At 42.9% G+C, this 24,781-nt stretch overlaps 1 protein-coding gene across 1 annotated transcript in view; it reads left to right on the top strand.

The window, feature by feature from the left end:
* The window catches only part of FAAH2 (fatty acid amide hydrolase 2), a 164,219-nt gene that overhangs the window by 67,967 nt on the left and 71,471 nt on the right, over positions 1-24,781 (top strand). The window contains exon 7 of the mRNA XM_040405501.1: positions 5,851-5,970. Within this exon, the coding sequence (XP_040261435.1) occupies positions 5,851-5,970 (120 nt within the window). The remainder of the gene's footprint in view (positions 1-5,850; positions 5,971-24,781) is intronic.

The following is a 24,781-nucleotide window of genomic DNA, read 5'->3' as shown; positions in this document are numbered from 1 at the left end:
GATCTGGCATGACCCCCAATGCAATTCAATGGGGACGGATTCTCTGCCACAATCGAAAACTGATCCGCCCTCCACTGACTTTCAATGGAGTTCATGACTGATCCGTCTTGGCAATGTTAAAGATAATAAAACCGGATCCGTTCATAACGGATGCAGATGGTTGCATTATGAGTAACGGAGGCGGTTTTGCTGAACCCTGCCGGATCCAGTAAAAACGCTAGTGTGAAAGGAGCCTAGGTGACCATGTTCTCAATTAAAAAAATCACCCTTTTTCCCCCTCGCCTATGACAGCACCCATGGATAGCATCCGCCCCTTTCCTCAGGACAGGAAACGGGAAGCACAGCCTCTTTAAAAGGGAAGTACAACCCCCATCATGCCAGTTCTGTTTCCTGTCCTAAGGGACAGGGTGGATGCACAGCACGATAGAGGTTGGATCTGCGGGAGCCCCTGGTGTTTACCCGTGGGAGGAGGGCCTACCCGAGCGGCGTAAGTCTTCTCTGATAGCCGCTGCTGGAGCCTGGATCCCTGGACTCCCCCGTCGGGGTCGCTTAGGTGTCCCCTGCACGGCGAACCTCTGCGGCCGTGCCGTAGGTTCGGCTGCGATCCGGCGTTCGCACGGGAGCGCGGCGCCGTCACTTCCGGATAAGCGGGCCGGCGCTGACGTCAGTAGTCAGCGCCGAATCCTTGGCTTCCGGTCCAAGCAGTGGGAGGGGGCGTGCCTTAGACCGGAAGGGGAGGGTGCCGGTACGCGCCCGGCAAAGTTCAAATCCAGCCAGCTCTCACTGCAGGCTGGTGTTGTGGCCTGCAGTGATCTCCATGGAAGAAAGCCAAAGGCAGAAAATGGAGCCCACACAGCGCGTTGAGCCCACTGAAACCACCAACGAGACTTTGGTACCGGTGGGGGTAAGAGGGGTGAATACCCTGCTTTTTTCATATTTCATTATCCTAATGGGAGTCTTCTTATCTGTGCCTAGACTTCCAAAGAGAAGGGGGTCAAGATCCAAGGAGCGGGGCTGCGCAATCTGTAAAAGAAAAAGCTACCGTCCGGTTGGGGTAATCCTGCGTGGGCAAATTATTGAAGGATGAGGCCCCTTCTCTCTTATCAAGCCTAAAACAGATTATCAAGGACGAGGTCAAGGAGTCAGTGAAAGAGTCCTTGAGTAATCTGCTTGAAGATCGTCCCAGTACTTCTGCTGCTGCCTCCATTCCCCCTTCAAGTGATCAAGAGTTGTTATCGGGGTTAGAGGAGGAGGGAGAGCTCCCAGGATGAGAAATTGGCAGGGAGACCTTTGTTCCTATCAGAGAACATTAATTCCCTAGTCAGGATCGTCAGAGCGACCATGGGTCTTGATGACCAGTCAGAGCCTCAGTCTATGAGAGATACTATGTTTGAGGGCCTGGGTCCTAGGAAGTTGAAGTGTTTTGACGTTCACGAGAATATAACTTCTGTAATGAAGAATGAATGGAGTCGGCCGGACAGAAAGTTTTTTGTGCCATCTGCCCTAAAACGGAAGTATCCCTTTGAAGATAAGGCTTCAGCTGATTGGGATAGAGCTCCGAAACTAGACGCCCCAGTAGCAAAGATCTCTAAAAAGGCAGCCCTCCCGTTTGAAGACTCAGGAACGCTTTAAAGATCCGATGGACAGAAGGGCCGAGGTATATTTAAAAAAGAACTGGGAAGTGACGGCTGGCTCATTCAGGCCCGCTATAGCCGCCACCTCGGTGGCCAGATTATTAAGAGTCTGGATGAACGAATTGGAGGAGCAGATAAAGGGGGCACCTGTGGAGCAGTTGCTTGCCTCATTTCCAACCCTTTATAGTGCCATTGATTTTCTAGCAGATGCCTCAGTAGATTCTCTGAAGCTATCGGCAAGAGCTGCTGCTCTTTCAAATTCTGCCCGGAGGGCCATTTGGCTTAAGGATTGGAAAGGAGATTCGGGTTCAAAAGCGAAGTTATGTGCCATTCCCTGTCAGGGTGAATTCCTCTTTGGGCCAACGTTAGATGATTTGCTGGAAAAAGCTTCTGACAGAAAAAAGGGATTCCCCTCTATGTATCAGCAGTCTCCTAAGAAACCTTTTCACTTCCAGACAACCAGATTTAACTTTAAGAGAAGAGAAGCTCCCAGACAATCTGGTAATGCGGCTAGAAGAAACAAGGGATTTCTTTTTTCAGGTGGAGAGGCCTCAAAAAAGCCTCAACAATGACGCCAGACCCCCGGTGGGAGGCCGGCTCACCCTCTTCATAGAGCAATGGCGGAAGATCTCGAACAGCCCCTGGATTCTTTCAATTGTTTCAGAAGGCTATTGCTTAAACTTCCTGAGAACTCCTCCAGAAAGATTTGTCTTGACGGACTATCGCTCCAGCCCAGAAAAACTGGAGGCGTTGCGTCTGGAGATTTCGGATTTGTTAGAGAAGAAGGTCCTGCAGGAGGTTCCAGCTCAAGAGAGGGGGAGGGGCTATTACTCAACGCTTTTTCTTGTAAAGAAGCCAAACGGTACTTACCGTACTATAATAAACCTGAAACTACTCAACAAATACCTGGTGTACGAGAAATTTCGTATGGAAACCATCAGTTCTATAATTCCAAATCTATTCCCAGGCTGCTACATGGCCACCCTGGATCTCAGGGACGCCTACTACCATGTACCAATCCACCCCAATCACCAGAAGTACTTAAGAGTAGCGGTTCAGTTTCCGGACAGACTCCTACATGTACAATTTCAGGCCCTGCCGTTCGGGTTATCCCAGGCACCCAGGCTTTTCACAAAAATTATTGAGAAATGATGGCTCATCTGAGAGAGAAGGATTTGATTGTCATTCCCTATCTAGACGATTTTCTCTTCTCAGGAACCAGTCCAGTTAATCAGTCTGATTTCCTGGTTCAGGGAGGTTCTAGTGAAACTGGGTTGGGAATTAAACGTTCAGAAATCCAGTCTTGTACCAAGCCAGTTATGCACCTTTCTGGGGCTACTCCTGGACTCCCAGAAACAAATGTGTTTTCTTACACCACAAAGAATATCTCTGCTAGTCTCCAGGGTTCAAGACATTATAGCTCGCCACTCCATCTCCTTAAGAGAAGCAATGTCAGTTCTAGGCCTGATGACGGCCGCAATCCCGGGAGTAGAATGGGCCCACTTCCACTCGAGGTCACTACAGTTGCAGATTCTGGGAGTTTGGGACAAAGATCCCCAATCCTTGGATTCTCTCTTTTTCCTCTCACCTCAAACGTTAAGAGACCTAGAATGGTGGACGGTGCCTTCCAACCTTCAAAAAGGAGTCCCTTGGTCAAGGAAGGATCCCCTAACTCTGACTACAGATGCAAGTCCTTGGGGTTGGGGAGCTCACACAGATTCTCTACTTCTACAGGGACATTGGAATCAGGAGATAGTCTGCAAGTCTCACAACTTCAAGGAACTTCTAGCGATCCTCATGGCCTTGAATAGGAGCCTCCACCTCTTAAAAGGCAGGAATATCTTGATCTATTCAGACAACATGACGGCAGTAGCTCATATCAATCGTCAGGGGGGGACCAGATCCCCAGACCTGATGTCTCTGACCAAGGAAATTTTCGAGCTGGCAGAAGATTCCCTTCCGTCAATCAGGGCAGTACACTTAAAGGGGACAGAGAATGTAATGGCAGATTTTCTGAGCAGACATTGTGTTCGGCAGGGGGAATGGTCCCTAAATCAGCAGGTCTTCGACGACATTGCGGCCCTATGGGGTCTCCCGGTGGTAGATCTCTTTGCCACAAGGGAAAACAGAAAAGTGAACAAATTCTTCTCCCTATCTCCATCGGAGCAGCCCACAGCGGTGGACGCATTGGCCCAATCTTGGAGAGTAGGCCTCCTGTACACCTTCCTTCCTATAAAACTACTCCCGAGAGTCCTGAAGAAAATTCGGGAGGAGAAGGCCCTAGTAATTACTATAGCCCCCTTTTGGCCCAGGAGGGTCTGGTTTTCCTGGCTAAGGAGGATGTCGGTAGCAGATCCCTGGGTACTTCCTGTCTTCCCGGGGCTACTAGTGCAGGGGCCGGTACTTAATCCACAGTTAGAGAGCCTGCACTTGACAGCTTGGCTGTTGAGAGGCAGATCCTAGAAATGAAGGGTCTTTCTAGGGAGGTAATAAACACCCTTTTGTCCAGCAGAAAAGCTGTTACTTCAAAGATTTATTTAAGGATTTGGAGGGCCTTCCTTAGGTTTGCAAATAAGCCTGTTAATGTCCTGGAGCCCCCGGAGTTGCCACTAGTTCTTAGCTTCCTCCAGGAGGGCTGGAATAAAAAATTTAGACCTAGTACTTTGAAGGTCCATATCTCTGCCTTAAGCGCTCTCTTTGAGTATAAATTAGCAGACCACCCCTGGATTAAAAGATTTGTCATCGCAATTTCTAAACTTGCGCCCGTCCAGAAGTCTAGAGTTCCTCCCTGGGATTTAAATCTAGTTTTGTCTGCCTTAACTGGGGATCCCTTTGAGCCCATTGAAGATATCCCAATAAAGATCTTAACCTATAAATTATCTTTTTTGCTAGCCATTACATCGGCTAGAAGAGTGAGCGAGATATCGGCCTTCTCAATTGAGAAGACCGTATCTTAACATTTTAGAAGATAGGGTTATTTTATCTCCTGACCCTGCCTTCCTTCCAAAGGTTTCATCATCCTTTCACCGATCACAGGATGTAGTTTTACCTTCCTTTTGTCCCTCTCCAAAGAATCGGAAGGAAAGGGAATTCCATTGCTTCGATGTTAGAAGGTGCCTAATTCGGTACCTTTCTGCCACTCAGGGCTGGAGGTCGTCCTCTAAGCTTGTGGTTTCCTTCCAGGGACAGAAGAAGGGCTCCCCTGCTTCCTCACAATCTATTGCCAGATATATTAAACAGGCCATTTACCTTGCATATTCTTCTAAAGGGGTTCCTCCTCCTGCCGGGTTTGGAGCACACTCAACTAGAGCGGTGTCTACATCCTGGGCAGAAAGAGCTTCTGCTTCTATTGACCAGATTTGCAGGGCTGCTACGTGGAGTTCTTCACATACCTTTTTTAAACACTATAGACTGCAGCTTCCTTCACAAGAGGGTTTAGGGTTTGGGCGTAAAGTCCTCCAAGCAGTTGTCCCACCCTAGATAATCTCGCCTAGATATCCATGGGTGCTGTCATAGGCGAGGGGGGAAATATGTGATTACACTTACCGGTAATCGTTTTTCTTTGAGCCTATGACAGCACCCGCCTAGGACCCTCCCATAAATAAATAAATAAAGGAATTAAATATATATATATAAAAAAATAATAATAATAAAAAAAAAAAAAAAAAAATATATATATATATATATATATATATATATATATAAATAATATTATGGATGTATTGTGTCCTGTGGTGTAGTCTTTTCTGTTTCCTTAGTTCTTGGAATAGGACTGGCATGATGGGGGTTGTACTTCCCTTTTAAAGAGGCTGTGCTTCCTGTTTCCTGTCCTGAGGAAAGGGGCGGATGCTATCCATGGGTGCTGTCATAGGCTCAAGGAAAAACGATTACCGGTAAGTGTAATCACATATTTCTGAGAAATTCTTACATCATACAGTATGTATTTTATACATCACTATTTTATCAGGATAACACTTTGCATAGTTGTTGATTGCATTCTGCATTGCTGTTTGTGGAAAATAGCAATCACTGGTGAAATGGCACTGAACTGCAAACAAGGTACTGTCTAAAAAAAAAAACACATCAAGTATATTTTGTTTCTTATTTTGTAATAAAAAAAACAAAAAAAACAAAAACTGTAGTGAATGACTTTTTAAAAACTAAATACTTCTGTCTCCATATTTTAAACCACAATTTAAATCCTCTGATTCTGCAGGTGGTCAAACATTTAGAAGTTGAACTTGGAGTTAGTGTCCAACCGATCAACATATACAATCTACGTTACTCTTTTCAGATATGGTCAGCATCAATGTCTTCTGATGGTAGTAAAGGACAGGTAAATACAATGCTAAATACTATTTATACTGTGAATACAGTTGTGTGTATGTACTGTATATGTAGCAGAGCTTAAATTGACTGATAACACATGTCAGTGTTCTCATGCCATCTTCTGACAAAATTGAAAATTGAAATACATTGAAAGAGTTAGTTAAAGGGTTTCTGTCATCAGATTTAACCCTATTAAGCTAGCTGACATTAGCGATGTGCTAATGTCAGCTAAACCTAACTAGCCTATTCCTACTTTTATCTATGCCCCCGTTACGCCAGAAATCTAACTTTTATAATATGCTAATTAGCCTCTAGGAGCAGGAGTTCCTGCTCCTAGAGGCTCCGTTCTTTCACCTTTGTTGCCTCCCTCCAAGTGTATACACATACACTGAGGAGCAAAAGGCTAACAATGTTTTAAACTTTTGACTTTCAGGCTCCATATCTCACTATCCACTACAGCTTCGAACGTGAAACTACAATCATTTTATAGACAATCATATTGGTTATCTCATACATAAATTGGACTTGCAACTATATAGCATATGGTTAGTTATATAGATTCTTGTCATGTAACTGTATTGTTACTGTTTTTTGCTCCTGGTGGTTGAACAATCTTTTTCTTCTGCAAATTACAACCTGGTCTCACATTCCCTAATAGCTCAGTGTTATTAGGTTGATTCACAAGCGAAAGGTCACTGATTTGAATCCAGGAGCAGCCGTGAAGCAGATTTCCCAAGAAAAGAGAAAAAGCATCATCCAGCTCATCGATAGTGGTATCTTGGCCAATAAAATTGCCAAACTGCATCATGTAAGTGCCATGAGAGTTGAAAGAATATGAAATAAAGTATGTCCATCCATTCCAAAGCCAAGAGGTGGATGTCCAGGCAAAAGTTGGCTTATCACAAGGTCTATCAGTTCTGGTGCGATAAACATGGCGGTAGATGTGGCTCTTAGTTTCGTAATAGTGAGATTACAGACGTCCATGAAAGCACAACGTCCTGTGCATTACACAAATCTGGAATGGTGGGTCGAAAAAAGGTGAAGAAGCCTTGACTTCAATATCGTCATAAGAAACTTGGGCTTGAGTTTGCAAAATAGTTGGAACAGCAGAAGATTGGAAACAGGTGATTTGGAACAATGATGGGTGCAAATGAGTCTGGAAGAAACCAGGGAAAAGTGGTCTAACGGATCGAGAAATTGAAAGAACTGTCAAGTTCGGTGGAGGAATCCTGATAATATGGGGTTGTTTCACAGCCAAAGGCGTTGGATACGTCACCAGAATCAATGGTGCTCTCAATGCTGAGCTTTATGTGAGTATCCTACTAGACAAGTTACTTCGTACCCTCGAGTACTATGGGTATGAAAAGGATGACCTAGTGTTCTGGCAAGGCAATGAACAGAAGCATACGTCAAGATTGGCGAATAAATGGTTCAATGACAATGAAGTAGAGGTGCTAGATTGGCCCCCATAGTCCCCACACCTTAACCCAATCGAACACTTGTGGGTAGAGTTGAAGAAAAAGCGAGTTGACCAGTATTGACTGAGAACAGATTTCGGTTGAGACATGCCCAGAAGTATTAAGGCAGCATTGAAAGCCAAAGGTGGTTTTATAAAATACTAACAAAATAAAAATTTCAATTTTGAATTTTAGGAGCAAAACAGTAACAATGCAGTTACATGACAAGAGTCTGCATAACTTATCATATGCCAAATAGTCACAAGTCCAATTTATGTATAAGAGGGCCATAAAAATGATGGCAGTCTCACGTTCGAAGCTGTAGTGGATGGTGAGATATGGAGCCCACTAATAGCAAAATTTTGTTTGCTTTTTTATTTTTTGCAGCATATATCAGGAGGTGTGGCGGCCTTCATGTTGGTTGATATCAATATCCTATCCCCTTAACAGCCTTTTTTAATTAGATGGCATGTATAGCTGATCATGCACCTCCTGCTCATAGAAGGTTTGCTGGCACAGAGTGATGCAACAGGTCATTGCCTGCTGACCCTTAGAGGTAATAATGGAAGTAGTCCTTTAAAGTAGATGCCCACGAACGGCATTGAAATAGGATGTGCCCTGATACTTTTTGATAAAAAAAATATATCTGCTAAGAACCTCTGATTGTATATTAAATGAGGTATTAGTCTATATATTGATCATACATAGTTACTTTAGAGAATACTGCTATGTCTGACTTTTCCTGGCACTGTGGATGTCACTGTTATGGGGGCAAAAGAACTGGGAGCCCAGTTAGAATGAAGGGAGCCCTATCCTCCAGGTAAGTATATTAGCAGCGATAGATGTGCTGCACGCTATCAACAATTCCCCTCAGTGCTCCATCCATACTCACGGCCATACTAGTGCCAGGATTGCTAGACATTTGACACTAGTGCCAGGATTTGGCTGGCATTCGTCAGAAACTTCTAGCACATTATGAGGTACTGCATAACGAGTGTTGATAAGTGAAGGATTTCATTAAATATTTTGCACCTTTTGTCTTCTATAGCTGCTGGTTTTCACACACATTCAGTAGACTGCAGACTGGTTTGTTTTCTCTTCAGAGAAATCTGTCAGAGAAGCTGTCTAAAGGCTCAGTCTGTAGCTCTTATAGAGTAAAGGTACAGATGGTTATTACCGGTTGGGGGTGTGTCCCTGCACAATCTGACACCAGTAGCGCTGATTGGACAGAGTCAGACACACCCACTACTTGTAACACCCAGCAGTACCATTACTGCAGACTCCTGGCAATTTATTTGTAAACTTCTAGCGGGAATAATACAGGAGTTAGATGCTCCAGAATTATCACACGAAGCATGAATGCAGTTACTAAAACTGGAAAGATGACAGGTCCTCTTTAAAGGAAATGTGTCACTAAAAACTTTATCTGCCAGTTAAAACCAGATAGCAGCACACATATATATATATTTTTTTAACCTGATTATATTTTCTGAAATTAGATTTTTTATTCTCTTTCCTAAACATGATTATTGGGGCTTCCAACTTGCCGGAGCTGTTCTTAACAGCATTTACAAAGCATTAAAAAATTGCTTTACAGCAGCCAATTGGACCATAGACACAATAGTCAGGAGGATATCTATTCAAACTGACAACAATTCTGCTTAAATCAGTGTTTTTAACCTTTTAGGAGAACAGAGATAGGAGCTTTAAGCTTCTCTGACAAATTATCCGAACAGCGGATAGATTAGTCTGCAGTGTATGTGAAAACAAGCAGCTGTACAACAACATTTTTGTGGAAAATTTGTAATGAAAAAAAAATGCCCCAGTGGTGTACATAGCCTTTAACCCTTTCCTGACAGCGATTTTCTGTTTTTGTTTTTCGCTCCCTGCATTCCCTGAGCCATAACTTTTTAATATTTTTTGCTGTTCAAATAGCCGTATGAGGACCAGTGTTTTGCAGAGCAAATTGTACTTTCTAATGGCACCGTTTAATATTGCATAGGATGTAGTAGGAAGCTGGAAAAAAATTCCAAATGGTGTGGATTTGGAAAAATAACTCAATTCCACCACAGTTTTATGACTTGTTTTAACAACGTTCTTTATACTGTAAAACTGACTTGTGCTCTTCATTCTCCATGTCAGTACAATTGCGGTGACACTACACTTGTATAGTTTTTCTTTCGTTTTAATACTGAAGAAAATATAAACCTTTTTAAAAATGTATTTTCATTGCTGTATTCTGAACCCCATAACTTTTTTTATAGTTATGTCTAAGGAGATGTGTGGGGGCTCATTACTTACATGGAACTCATTTCTCGATCTCCGCCTGGCGGAGGCATTTCTGCCCACGAACCGCGCTTCTGGGTTTACGGCCTCTTAGATGCCGTGGTCACATTTGACCTTGGCATCTGAAGGGTTAAATGTTCAGAATCGGCATTACCATCGATCGCCGATGTTAGCCACGGGTGTCTGCTGTATGAAACAGGCACGCTGTAATGATGGAGTGGGCTCATGTTTAAAGACCTGACATCCACCGTATATGTACGTTGTAGGGATCGACTGATTATTGGAAATACCGATATCTGCCGATATTCAAGATTTTGTACGTTATCGGTATTGGCATCTAACCTTGCTGATATACCGATAATGCGTATAAAGCGAATACTAGTGAGCGCTTCCATTCGCACTAGTATGCATCGGGTGTGGGAGCAGGGAAGAAGCGCAGCAAGTGCTTATGATTCCTACCCTCCCTGGTCTTCTTTGATGGGGCCCGCACTGCACTGTCCTGACCCCGTACAGGTGACAGTGCAGCACTGGCCGGAGAACACAGGGGAGTGAGACGCTGGACCCGGAGATGAAGAGGAGCCGCAGCGCAGGAGAGGTAAGGAGTTTTTTATTTTATTCTTCAAAGGTCTGATAGGGATTAATAAAGGTCTGATAGGGGTATGGTGTGGAAATTGGCATTTGGCACTAGTATATTATAAATGTAAATTATAAATTGACTAACTAAGGGCTTGATTAATTTATAATTTACATTTATAATATACTAGTGCCAAATGCAAATTTGCACCACCTCAGTGACTACCAACTAATATAATGTATATTATGAGCTATAAAATATCGATATAAACTATCGGCCTGAAAGTTCACAAATTATCGGTATCGGCTCTAAAAAATCAATATTGGTCAATCTCTAGTACGTTGGATGTCGGGAAGGGGTTAAAGAGAACCTGTCACCATGAAATGCAATATAGTCTGCAGACAGCATGTAATAGAGCAGGAGGAGCTGAGCAGGCTAAGGCATTTAAACCTCTGCACATAAAGGGAATCTGTCACCACATACCTTTCTATTAATCCAAATAAATTGTTAGATGATCTCTTTCTCCCATCCAAATTGGTCCCCACATTCTGTAGAAATTCTTCTTTCTTCTTTTTCTAAAATGCTAATTAATTGCCTGGTGCAGTGAGGGCGTTACTGTTTCACTGAAAACCCCTTGCCTTATTGCTGCCTGTCCCGCCCCACCAGCTTTGAGTGACAAGGCCAGGCGGCAATGTACTCTTGACTGGCGCGGTACTCTGTTGTATTGGCACGCAGAGCACAGGCCTGCGTGTGCCAATCCCCTAGACAAACTCGAGCACAAGAGTACAGGCGTGATTATGTCACTACTACCTATTGTATGTCAGAAAAAAAAAGCATTTCTCCTGAATGCGGGGCACAAATCGAGGTGGGAGAAAGAGCGCCTTATTCAGGAGACCAGGACACATGTAACAATTCATTTGGATTCATATGCATGTATGTGGTGACAGATTTCTTGAAATTGAAATGTACAAATTATAAGTTTTATTGAATTCTTTACCACTAAACTATGTTTCAATCTGCCCAGCTTCTCCTGCTCTATAACATTATACCTGCAGATTGTATAGCATTTTGTGGTGTCAGTTTCTCTTTAATATTTAGAGACAAATGATTTTTTGAAAGTAGTTTCTTGTCCGAGTTTAATGAATCGTTTGGCAGATGCAATTCTAGTGTGAAATCACTGGGTCCTTAAATCAGAAATATTCCAAACAAGGGGAAAGCTTTGTTTAAGTTGGGTCACAAGTCTCCTGCCCAGGATGGCCCCCGCACTGAAAGTGAGGCTTTTCCACCGGAGCTAAGCACCAAGACATTGTGGCTCATCTGGAGCATTTTGCCGGCAAGTCAGAAGAGAATACACCTAACCCACATTCTACAATGTGCGCCTAGTTAATTAATAGATATTAATGTGTACTTGACAATTCTGACACGGACTGCTATGAGGAACAAACTGTGAGCTTTGTAAATTTTGCCCTAATTCTTAGGTGAGTAAGGGCTCAAATAGCAGGAAAAAAGAACCCTCTCTTAAAGATTTGTTAGCAGCCATTACTGAATGTAACTCAGCATTTGATAACACAGTATTACCGTATTTTTCGCTTTATAAGACACGCGGGGGTCTGATATGATGTCCTGATGTGGGGGTCTGATGTGATGTCCTGATATTTATGGGGGGTCTGATCTGAGGATCTGATATATGGCTGATGAAAAATATTTTTTCCTTATTTTCCTAAATCTGGGGTGCGTCTTATAAAGCAAAAAGTACGATAACTTTGTAAAAGTTTCAGAAGGTACAGTATACATGCAGTGGAGGACAGTTTCCTTTTTTGAAGAATGAGGCTTAATCCTGTAAATTAGCTGCTCAACAGGCCACACAGGATTTAGCTACATTGATTGCTAAAATAGATTATCTAGAAAATAGATCCCAGTGAAATAATATTAAGATCGTGGGTATTCCTGAAAAAGCCTGAAGATACCAACCCTACTGATTTTATTGAGAAATAGCTAATGCAAAAGTTTGGTAATGAAGTTTACTGTATACAGTCGATCAGGCCCACAGGCTACCAATGAGGCCATTATTTCTGGGATAACCACTGCTCCCAATACGTGCAATGATTGGACAGAAATGTTGTATTACATAAGGCCCTTGACCATATGGACCTGACATTTAATGGCAGTAAGGTGTTCATTTTTGTAGATTATTTTACAGATGTGCAGAGGAAGAGGGAGCATTTTTTTGGATATCATGCTCCATTTCCAGGATTTTCAAATCTGTTATTCAATGATGTTTCCAGCCAAACTTAGGGTAGTTGCCCTGGGGCACACATTTTTTTAAGATGTGAAATCCGCTCTCCAATGGTTTGATCAAACATCAAAGAAAAATCCAGGAAAAGAGTAGTTTAGACTGATCTGAAGCTTACAACTTACGTAAGGTGTTCGATAGGAAGATCCATAAGTAGACTTTGTATGGCACTTAACATAGTATGGTTGAGCTACCCTCTGTTTAAGTAAGGAAGGGTAGTTGTATAACAGGAGCATAAGGCCCTTTTCCAGCGCTGCCAGGGTCGCATAGCATTATATTGATTTATGATGCTATGTACCCCTTAGAGGTCTGGAATGTACTGGATAACCGTGACAGCATTTTATCAGTGTTATTATATCATAGATACATATATCATATAGATATATCATAAAAGTAATGCTATGCAACCCCAGCAGTGCTAGAAGTCCAGGACGGGTGCTACGCTGCGAGTCCGCAGCGTGAAACTTGCTCATCTGAAAATGCCCCTTTGGCTAAGTTGCATCTAGTTATGTACATGTTTATACTGCATGTTTTCTTTTTTACAAGTAGACTGCTTGTAAAGCCTTGTTCAGCTGGGTACTTGATTGGATTAGGAGATATGTTATTGCCATTGTTTTGTTAATTGTGATGTTCATTTATCTATTGTTGAGGTTACCTAATTTTGGTCATGGGGATTTGGTGTAAGATGTTTTTTTCTTTGCTTGTCTTTTTGCATGTCCTTATGCAAACATACTATATACAGTATCTGCTCAAATGTCAACCAGCAGTTTACTGTCTGCAGGAAACACATATGACGACACACGGTGCATTTATTCCAAAAAGTATTCTAGGGGAGTTAGTATATAGTTGGAGGATTTGAATAATAATAATAATAAAACATTTTTTTATGCAAATCGATTAACATTCCACTTTAATTGTTTACAATGTGATATGTCATATTATTGACATTGTCCCATATATGTTTTTATTTTCATTGGTGTTAAAGAATCCTTAACCCCTTCTACCCCAGGCCTGTTTTCACCTTCCTGCCCAGGCCATTTTTTGCAAATCTGACATGTCACTTTGTGGTAATAGCTATAAAACGCTTTTACTTATACAGGCCATTCTGAGATTGTTTTCTCGTCACATATTGTACATCATGACAGTGGTAAAAATGAGTAAAAAAATATCATTTTTATTTATAAAAAAAATACCAAATGTACCAAAAATTTTAAATTTGTAAATTTCAATTTCTCTACTTTTATAACAGATAGTATCACCTCCAAAAATAGTAATTACTTTACATTCCCTATATGTCTACTTCATGTTTGGATCATTTTGTAGGTGGCCCTACAATGGAAACCCCCACAAGGAATATTTCAAGGTGTGTAGTAAGCACTTTGACTCATCGGGCGTTTCACAGAATTAGGAAACGCTTGGCTGTGAAAAAGCGAGATTAAAAAACATTTCTGGAAAAAGTTGCTTTACACCCACATTTTTCACTTTCACAAGGGGTAACAGGACAAATCGCACCCCACATTTTGTTCCCCAATTCCTCCTGAATACACCAACACCCCATATGTGCTCAGAAAAATTATGTATGGGCGCATGGCAGGGCTCTAGAGTCAAACAGCTAAATATGGATTTAGCTGACCTGAATTGGCAGACATCGATTTTAGGTGCCATGTCGCATTAAATAAATTCCTGAGATCCCCAGAAATAAAAAACACCAAGAAGTGACCTAATTTCGGAAAAAGCATTCCTGTACGAACATTTTAAGTGGTAGAAAGGGTACTTTTCAGCAAACGGGTGTCTCGCAGAAGATAGAAATACTTGAGAAAGCATTTCAAATTACACATTTGTGGAAAAAAATAAATTACTAGCAGACCCCAATTTCTTTCCCAACAAGGGGTTAAAGGAGAAAATGCACCCCAGGTTGTGTTCCCCATTTTCTCCCCATTCAGGAAACTCCCCATATGTGCTTGTAGCCTGCTGTTTGGGCGCACAGCAGGCAAACGGCAATATATGAATTTTGCTGACAGGCCTGAATTGGCAGACATGGATTTTAGCTGCCATGTCGCATTAAATAAATTTCCTGAGGTTCCCAGAAATGAAAACCCCCAAGAAGTGACCCCATTTCGGAAAGAGCAACCCTGTACAAACATTTTAAGGGGTGGAAAAGGAACTTTTGACCTAACAGTTGTCTCAAAGAAAATAATATTTAGTGGTTGTTGGAAAGTGGATATGCAAGCGAGGTGACTAAATCAGAGATATAAAGTGGAAATATTACAGGGAGCATAAAGGATGAAATTAAAAATCCACGGATGAGTGTTAGGTTCGGAAACTATCCTTTATGCAGAGGCCAGGTTTATCTGGGCAGGTGTCGCACTGATAAGTGGTGTCTTTTCGTATTCCGCCTTTTGTAACAAACCAGACAGCTTTTTGGGGTCTTTCCCCTCTTCGCTGTTTGTGGGACTTCACCAGGGAAATGTTGTCCTGGTACAACTTGGGAACCATGACCTCCTGAAGTACTCGGGCCCTTCCCTTCCTGACTTTGGAAAATTAGGGCCTTGATGACCACCTCTTGGAACTGAAGGAAAGTTCCTGTGTGGCCTGCAACTCTATGTAAAATGTACGCATTGTACAGTGCCATCTGTACAATGTATATAGCCAGCTTTTTGTACCACATGTTAGTTTTACGCATGGCACTGTAGGGCTTCATAACTTGATCAGACAGATCTACCCCTCCCATGTGCCTGTTGTAATCAAGGATGCAGTCTGGCTTGACAGTGGTTGTGGTACCTCGCACTCAGGCAGGAGAACTGGTGTGAGTTTGAAAGGTGGTCAGTACAAGGACATCCCTCTTGTCCTTGTACTTAACCGCCAGGATATTCTCATGGCAAAGAGCCTTACTGTCGCCTTTTCAGAGTAGTTGCCCTACCAGGGATCTAGGGAGGCCTCTCAGATTTTTGCGTAGTGTGCCACAAGAGACAGGGACATGAATAGGGGTATGTGGTATAATAGTTATCCACATAGAGGTGTTAACCCTTTTCTAGCAGTGGGTGCAGTAAGTCCCACATGATCTTCCCAGTAATTCCTACGACGGGGGTGGGGGGGGCATTCAGGGGGTTGTATCCAGGAATCTTTCACACGATAAACCCGGAACCTGTAGGTGTACCTGGAGGTACTCTTGCACAGCTTGTACATTTTTATTCCGTACCGTGACCGCTTGCTGGGCAGGTACTGGCGGAATTTAACCCTTCCTTTTAAATGTACAAGGGACTCGTCTATGCTAATTTATTTTTCTAGGGTGAACACCTGTAAATTTGGTGTTGAGGTGCTCCAGGAGGGGTCTTATTTTGCTTATTTATTTTGAACAGACGGGGGGGGACTGTGCGTTATTACTATAATGTAGGAATTTCAAAATGGATTCAAATCTTGAGAGGGACAGGGCCATATTCTAAATGTGAGTGTTGTACAAGACATCTGAACTCCAATATTGTCTCATTGTTTTTTTTTTTAGGTCCATATGCATCAACAGCCCCCAAAATGTCATAATGTCAGCTGCATTTACTGGGGTCCAACCTAGGGGTCTAGCATATGGGGATGTCGGTTTTTGAGCTATAAACTGTTGGGCGTATACATTTCTTTGGGTCACCCTCAAATTTATGAATTCGTCAGATAAAAAGATTGAGGGTCCCTCATCACCGGATGATGATGGAGTAGAGGAATGTGGCATCCTCTTCTCCCTCACTTGCAGACTTCATTTCAGGCAAGGATGGTGTATGCCTCTTCAATGGAGTACATTTTCTGGGATGGACGGGACATTTTTATTTTTATTGGTGTGTGTAAAATTAAGTGTCAGGGGGGTGTATGTAGTGATTTAACACGTGATGGGGCTTGTAATGAATTTTAAAAAAAATTTATGATAAAGGGAAAAAAAAGAAAGAAAAGAGAAAAAGATAAGTGAAAGAATAAGATAAAAATGTAGAAAAAAAAGGCTAAAAAAAAAAAACACGCTGAAACTCGAGCAGATGCTGTCAGTAATTGAGAGTACTAACCGCCGCTCAGCAGGTGCAGGATCCGCGCATACAGATGGCACGTGTGTAGGTTCCGCATCCAGCAAAATGTATGCCAACTGATGGCATTTGCAAGACTGATTAATCTGAAAAATGCCTGATCAGTCAGAAAATGCATTGAAATGCCGGATCCGTCTTTGTGACATCCGGCATTTATTTATTTTTTCACCTTTTTTTCAATCTGCGCATGCGCAGACTGGAAGGACGGATCCGGCATTCCGGTATTTTGAACTAATACATTCCTATGGAGAAAAAAATGACGGATCCAGCATTCCGGCAAGTCTTCTGTTTTTTGGCCGGAGATAAAACCATAGCATGCTGCGGTTTAATCTTTTTCCTGATCAGTCAAAAAGACTGAACTGAACACATCCTGATGTATCCTGAACGGAATGCTCTCCATTCAAAATGCATGGGGATAAAACTGATCAGTTGGACATCTGGTTCCGGCGCTGGTATGAGGAGACACTCTTAGTGGAGCTTCGCCACTCTCCCCAACACAATTACCCTCCACTTACCGCCCACGGGCTATTTTATCCACACAAAGTGTGGAGAGCGCTGCCATACCTTCCACCGTGCGACGAACCGCGGCCTGAACAGGTGGACCGTGCAGTCAAAATGGCGGCCGAACACGATGCCATGCCGCAGAATGCTGAAATTAACCAACAATTAACCTCCTCATAGGAGGATATGTTTGGCCCTACTCCGCTTTCGGCTGCAGATCTCAAACGCCTGGCAATTGAAGTAGCCGCACATTTGGCACCTGACCTCAAGACCACACTTGCTGCAACGATTCAAGAATCCCTTACAGAGCTGCAGGAAGCTTACAATCAACAAGGGTATCGCTTAGATGAGCTTGAACAGCGGACATCCTGTGTGGAAGAAGATCTGAATGGCGCACAAACGCGGGTTTAAAAATTTACAGCAGACTGTGAGTGAGCTGAGGGATAAAGTAGATTACCTTGAAAACCGCTCCCGCCACAGTAACCTTAGATTAGTGGGTCTCCCGGAGGAGATACCGGGTTCTGAAATTAAGCATATATGTGAATCTGATCTCCCCAGAGCATTTGGACTGTCTGTTCCTCGCCAAAGTAGAAAGGGCACATAGACTGGGATCATTACAAAACCCTCCAGGGGGATCCAAGGACTCTCCTGCCCGCTCTCAAAGAGGAAGACAGGTTTTTATGAAATACCTAGATTTCTTTGATAAAGAGGACATAATGCATGCTTTTAGGGCCCGCAAGGAGCCACTGACCTATCTGGGTCAAAAGATTATGCTGTTCAACACTTACTCCGCTGTGGTCACAAAAAAAAGGGGTTTCAGTGAAATTTGCACGTCCTTATTCCAGAGGAAAATACGTTTCCAACTGCTTTACCCAGCAGTGTTACAGGTGAAGTGTGCTGATGGCCAGTACAGGAACTTTGCCTCTGCTTCAGATGCTACAGCTTTTTTAGCACAAGGTCCGTATCTTTCAGATCACGACATTCCTACAGGGAAAGAAAGACTGGGACCACAGAGCACCCAACACGCCTCACCTGAAGCATTCCGGGATAAGACACAACGTAGACCTGAGGACACCACCCCATCCTCAAATAACCAACGGCGCCAACGAAAGTAAAAGTTTCCCAGATGCATTATGAGAACACTTTCAACAAGCTAGAAACCAAGAGAGGTACTGATATGCTGCAATATTGTGCTCCCTCAATTAAACGCAAAAAGGGGGGATTGTGGACTATACTATGATACCAGAAAAAAGAAGTCCACGATAGATAATATAATTGTTTACATATCCTTTCAGAAGGAATACAGGATCTACAATGCTGTTCATATATGTTCTTTATGCAAGTTCCAGTTATGTTAGTTTTCCTGCCGAACTTCGATGCATTTCCATATGATAGATTAGCGGAAGAAGTTGCTATACTGATGTATAATGGTTAAAATATTAACTTGGAATGTCAAAGACCTGCGTTCCCCACAGAAATGCATGATGGTGCTGCTTCATTTCAAACGCCTGGGGGCGGACATTGCGTTTCTGCAGAAAACCCACCTTTTGGAGGAAGATTTTCAGAAACTGTTGAAGTTATGGGTGGGGAAGGTATATGGTTCTCCGGCAGTACAAGGTAAAGCGGGAGTGATCACTCTGGTACATAGGAAATTAGTACATAAAATTCAAGGGCAAGCTACAGATGACGAGGGTAGGGTGCTGGTGCTTACAATGAAAGATGTAAACAGAAGTCTCAGCCTTTACAATGTCTATGCTCCTAATGTAGCCGTAGCCTAATGTACCCGTTAAAGGCCGTTTTTTTGCTTCCCTGAGAGAGAGAATCTTAACAGACACAATAGTGGATAAGATTGTAGGAGGCGATTTCAATGCCACAATGGTCGAAATGGAGGACAGCAGACGAAAGCGCAGGGGAGGAGAGGGGTTTTGTCTTCCTTTATGGATGACACTGCACTAGTGGATATTTGGAGGATTTCACATCCTGATGATCGGGAATTCACCCATAGCAAAACTCCTGGGCCCGTATAGACTACTGGTTAGCAAAACCGGAACTTTTACCCAGAATTCAAGAAGTGTTCATAGAAAATGTGGTAATTTCAGACCACTCGCCAGTGGTTCTGATGCTGGCGGACACAACCGAAAGGATCAGAACGAATATGGAAGTTCCCGTCCTTCTTAGTGAATGACGAGACTTTTGTCGAACTGATAAGGGGATGGTGGCTGGAATATAGCACTCTTAATCAGGTACATGAGACAGACCCTTTACTTTTCTGGGAAGCGGGCAAGGCAGTGATAAGGGGCAGGTTGATAGCATATATGACAGGACTTAAAAAAAGCCACTAAAACCCAATTTATTAAAAGCAGCCAGGAGGTCCAGAGAAGATATAGGGTTTTTGTGCAAACTCAAACGTCAGAAAATAAACAGAGTTGGATAGAGGCCAGAAGAGATTTTGAAAAGTGGGCACTGAGAACAGAGGGTTTTCATAAGGCGTTAGATTTACACAAATTCGGGAACAAAGCCGGTAGGCTTTTGGCTAATTTGGCCAGGGGCTGCCGCCAAACAGCCCCAGTGAGTCATTTGCGGGATCCAGAGGGGAATATAGTGTTACAACCCGCAGAAATTCAGAAAATTTTCAGAAATTATTATTCTAACCTATTTAGCAAACCCTTAGGTCAGTTAGAAGGGGAATCTAATTTTCTAGATGGTTTAAACCTCCCGAACATCACTCATGAAGATCTAGCCCGGCTTAATATGCCCATTACGGGCAATGGAAATACAAAACACGATTTACCAGTTGCCTGGAAATAAAGCGCCAGGGCCTAATGGTTATTCAGGCGATTTTTATAAAGCTTTAAAAATACAACTGTCGCCCGTGTTAACTAAATTGGGAAATGTGCTTTTAAATGGGAAAAAATTGACATCACAAATGAACATGGCACATATACGCATACTCCCAAAAGAGGGAAAACCAGCTGAGGACCCTGCGTCGTATCTTCCGATCTCCCTCATTAACCAGGATCTGAAGATCCTATCAAAACTAATGGCGAATAGGCTAGCCCGTGTTCTTCCAAGCCTGATCAGCCCAATGCAGGTTGGTTTTGTGAGAGAGCGTTTGGCGGTTACCAATATACGAAGAGTTCTGACGGTTCTAGATGCGGTTAGCCGAAGAGGAGGGGGAAAGTCTGCACCCTCCCTAGTCACCCTAGATGCTGAAAAAGCATTTGACAATATACATTTTCTTTGCTGACGATATACTATTGTTTATGGAGAACCCGAGGGCAGAGTTACAGGAGGTCCTAAATACTATAGCAGACTTTGGTAAGCTATCTGGCTTTAGGATTAACACGGCCAAATGTGCCCTTTTACAGTTACGGGGAGGGGGAAAGATTGAGCCGAGAACAAACCCTATGCAATATAACAATAGTGAAAGACTACATAACCTACTAGGGATTAAAGTAGGATCTAGGACTGACTCTATATATCGACTTAATTATACCCCTCTCCTTAGCAAGGTGACACAAACTATGCAAATGGCAGAATCTACCATTGTTCCTCCTAGGCAGAATTCATCTAGTCAAAATGATGAGCTTCTCTATCCACTTCAAACATTACCTTTACTGATTAAACACACAGATATTACTGGACTACATACACTGCGTGCAGAATTATTAGGCAAATGAGTATTTTGACCACATCATCCTCTTTATGCATGTTGTCTTACTCCAAGCTGTATAGGCTCGAAAGCCTACTACCAATTAAGCATATTAGGTGATGTGCATCTCTGTAATGAGAAGGGGTGTGGTCTAATGACATCAACACCCTATATTAGGTGTGCATAATTATTAGGCAACTTCCTTTCCTTTGGCAAAATGGGTCAAAAGAAGGACTTGACAGGCTCAGAAAAGTCTAAAATAGTGAGATATCTTGCAGAGGGATGCAGCACTCTTAAAATTGCAAAGCTTCTGAAGCGTGATCATCGAACAATCAAGCGTTTCATTCAAAATAGTCAACAGGGTCGCAAGAAGCGTGTGGAAAAACCAAGGCGCAAAATAACTGCCCATGAACTGAGAAAAGTCAAGCGTGCAGCTGCCAAGATGCCACTTGCCACCAGTTTGGCCATATTTCAGAGCTGCAACATCACTGGAGTGCCCAAAAGCACAAGGTGTGCAATACTCAGAGACATGGCCAAGGTAAGAAAGGCTGAAAGACGACCACCACTGAACAAGACACACAAGCTGAAACGTCAAGACTGGGCCAAGAAATATCTCAAGACTGATTTTCTAAGGTTTTATGGACTGATGAAATGAGAGTGAGTCTTGATGGGCCCGTGGCTGGATTGGTAAAGGGCAGAGCGCTCCAGTCCGACTCAGATGCCAGCAAGGTGGAGGTGGAGTACTGGTTTGGGCTGGTATCATCAAAGATGAGCTTGTGGGGCCTTTTCGGGTTGAGGATGGAGTCAAGCTCAACTCCCAGTCCTACTGCCAGTTTCTGGAAGACACCTTCTTCAAGCAGTGGTACAGGAAGAAGTCTGCATCCTTCAAGAAAAACATGATTTTCATGCAGGACAATGCTCCATCACACGCGTCCAAGTACTCCACAGCGTGGCTGGCAAGAAAGGGTATAAAAGAAGAAAATCTAATGACATGGCCTCCTTGTTCACCTGATCTGAACCCCATTGAGAACCTGTGGTCCATCATCAAATGTGAGATTTACAAGGAGGGAAAACAGTACACCTCTCTGAACAGTGTCTGGGAGGCAGTGGTTGATGGTGAACAGATCAAAACACTGACAGAATCCATGGATGGCAGGCTTTTGAGTGTCCTTGCAAAGAAAGGTGGCTATATTGGTCACTGATTTGTTTTTGTTTTGTTTTTGAATGTCAGAAATGTATATTTGTGAATGTTGAGATGTTATATTGGTTTCACTGGTAAAAATAAATAATTGAAATGGGTATATATTTGTTTTTTGTTAAGTTGCCTAATAATTATGCACAGTAATAGTCACCTGCACACACAGATATCCCCCTAAAATAGCTAAAACTAAAAACAAACTAAAAACTACTTCCAAAAATATTCAGCTTTGATATTAATGAGTTTTTTGGGTTCATTGAGAACATGGTTGTTGTTCAGTAATAAAATTAATCCTCAAAAATAAAACTTGCCTAATAATTCTGCACTCGCTGTAGTGAAGTGACACATTTCATTTGGAAAGGTAAACTACCTAGAATAAGTTTGAGGAAGCTTATGGCCCTTAAAACCAAGGGGGAATGAATATGCCTGACATAAGAATATATAATCAAGCGTGTTTGCTCAGACATATTATAGACTGGGTACGTCATACCAATTTTGACTCTGATTATGTACTATAGAGGAACCTTTGTGCCCCTTGGGACCCTTGCACCTTGTTACACACGACATTGAAGTCTCTCTCTATGCACATACGAAACGCAATACTAATCCGACACACTTGGGCAGCTTGGCGAACCCTTAGAAAAAACCTACGCCTCTGCCAAAGAATGTCGAAGTATCTACCTTTATGGGGACACCCGGAATTTGAACAGGGTAGACGTAATGTTCTGTTTAAGGAGTGGAGACAGAAAGGAATATTAACCGCCCAACAACTGCTGCACAAAACTGAGAATAGATGGTTATGTCAGGAAATTAGGGACACATATCAATTGAGTCCTGTCCACACCATCCAATATGCACAAATCAATAAATTCTTAACTGATAGACTAATAGATGTCTCTAGGGAGGTAATTAAAAATGACTTGACAAGATACTGTTAAGAGTTAGAGGCCCCCAGTCCATCTCTTTCTTGTATTCCCAACTACGGTAGGTATTGGGAGATAGATTGCCACAGCAGGCTTTTCGACCGTGGGCTCAGATTTTAGAGGATGAAGAGCCTGGGGAAAAGATCTTAAAAGGTTGGTGGGCTTTAAGGAACTCTAGTAAATGAAACATGGAGGGACACTCACTTTAGACTAATGCACAATGCCATCTACGCTTTCAACCTACCATTGGCTCCCAGCAGACCCGACAGGCTCACCAGTTGCCCAAATTGTCGCACACCGCACACTGATCTATTTCATGGTCTATGCGCCTGTCCCCAGATCCATAGTTTGTGGAGACAAGTAGCTCAGATAACTAGGGATGTCTGGAACATTGTAGTCTCACTAAATCCCATGATATTTTTGTTCCATTACTGGGAGGAGACAAAGGATGGGGTCTCCATGGAACGTAGGTTGCCAGCTCTTTTTCATGGTTGTGGAGGGGGGGGGGCAAGCTGCAGCACCCCTGGGGGGTCTAGGGTCACAGCTGTGCTGTGGACCCCAGACACCCGATTTAGGGTGATGCAATCACATACTTTTTTTTTTGTTACTTCCGCTAACTTTCCCTTTTATATCCTTGCCTAACCCAACCTTTCCCTAGCCTTTCCCTAAGTACCTGATTGAACAGATGGGGGCTGCTGGGCACAGATGAGGTGATGCCTGGACAGATGGGGGGTGCTGAGATACGACTGCGTGCAGCGCTCCTCTCTCCTCTGCTCCCCAGACACAAAAGGAGGAGGAGAGGAGCGCTGCTATGATTTGAACCTTCCTCCCAGCCCGCCCACCTACCAATCAGAGCCGATCCTGAGAGGAGGAGGGGGGGGGGGGGAGAAGAGGTTAATAACAGTGCAAGGATTGTGTCCGGAAGTGGTTAATAACAGAGCAAGGATTTTTAAACCTGGCATGTTGTCTCAAAAAAAATACTGCATAGGAATCAAATATGAGGTTGTAGACCAAAAAAAACTCCACTTCTGCATAAGACACCTTCAAGCCAGACTGAAGTACACTAAGGACATCCTGGAAAAAGATTATGCATACTGAAAGCATGTCCTTTGATCAGATGAGACACAACTACAGCTCTTTGGCCATAGAGACATTGCTTATGTTTGGAGGTAAAGGGAGAGGCTTATAACTCAAAGAACACCGCATCCCCACAATGAAACACGGTGGTAGTATAATGCTGTGGGGATGCTTCAGTGCATCTGGACCTAGGAATCTCGTTTAAGGTGAAAGGAATCCTAGAAAGAAGGATATGTGAAAATTTTGAAAGAAAACCTTAAGCATTTAGCGTAGTCACTTTCTCTTCTAACATGACAACAACCCAAAACATACATCGCTCCAGGTGAAGAGCTACCTACAGAAGGCCAAAGTGAACGTTATTAACTGGCCTGCACAAAGCCTTGATTTGAATCCCATTGAAAATCTAGAAACATAGAAACATAGAATGTGTCGGCAGATAAGAACCATTTGGCCCATCTAGTCTGCCCAATGAATCTGTTTTGTGAACTGAAGAAGGTTTATGCCAGAAGGCCATAAAATCTTGAGGAGCTTGAGAGATTTGCCTAAGGGCTCATGCACACGAGCGTATTTTCTTTCTGTGTCCATTCAGTTTTTTTTGCGGACCGTATGCGGAACAATTAATTTCAATGGGTCCGCAAAAAAAGGAAGTTACTCAGTGTGCATTCCATTTCCGCATTACGGACAAGGATAGTACTGTACTACTGTTCTATTAGGTTCCAGCTGTTCCGTTCCGCAAAATACAGAATGCACACGGACGTCATCCGTATTTTTTGCGGACCTCAAAATACATATGGTCGTG

Source organism: Bufo bufo, chromosome 8 (genome assembly GCF_905171765.1).
Source record: "Bufo bufo chromosome 8, aBufBuf1.1, whole genome shotgun sequence".
In the NCBI taxonomy this organism is placed as follows: Eukaryota; Metazoa; Chordata; class Amphibia; order Anura; family Bufonidae; genus Bufo; species Bufo bufo.
This window is presented reverse-complemented; position numbering and strand designations above follow the sequence as displayed.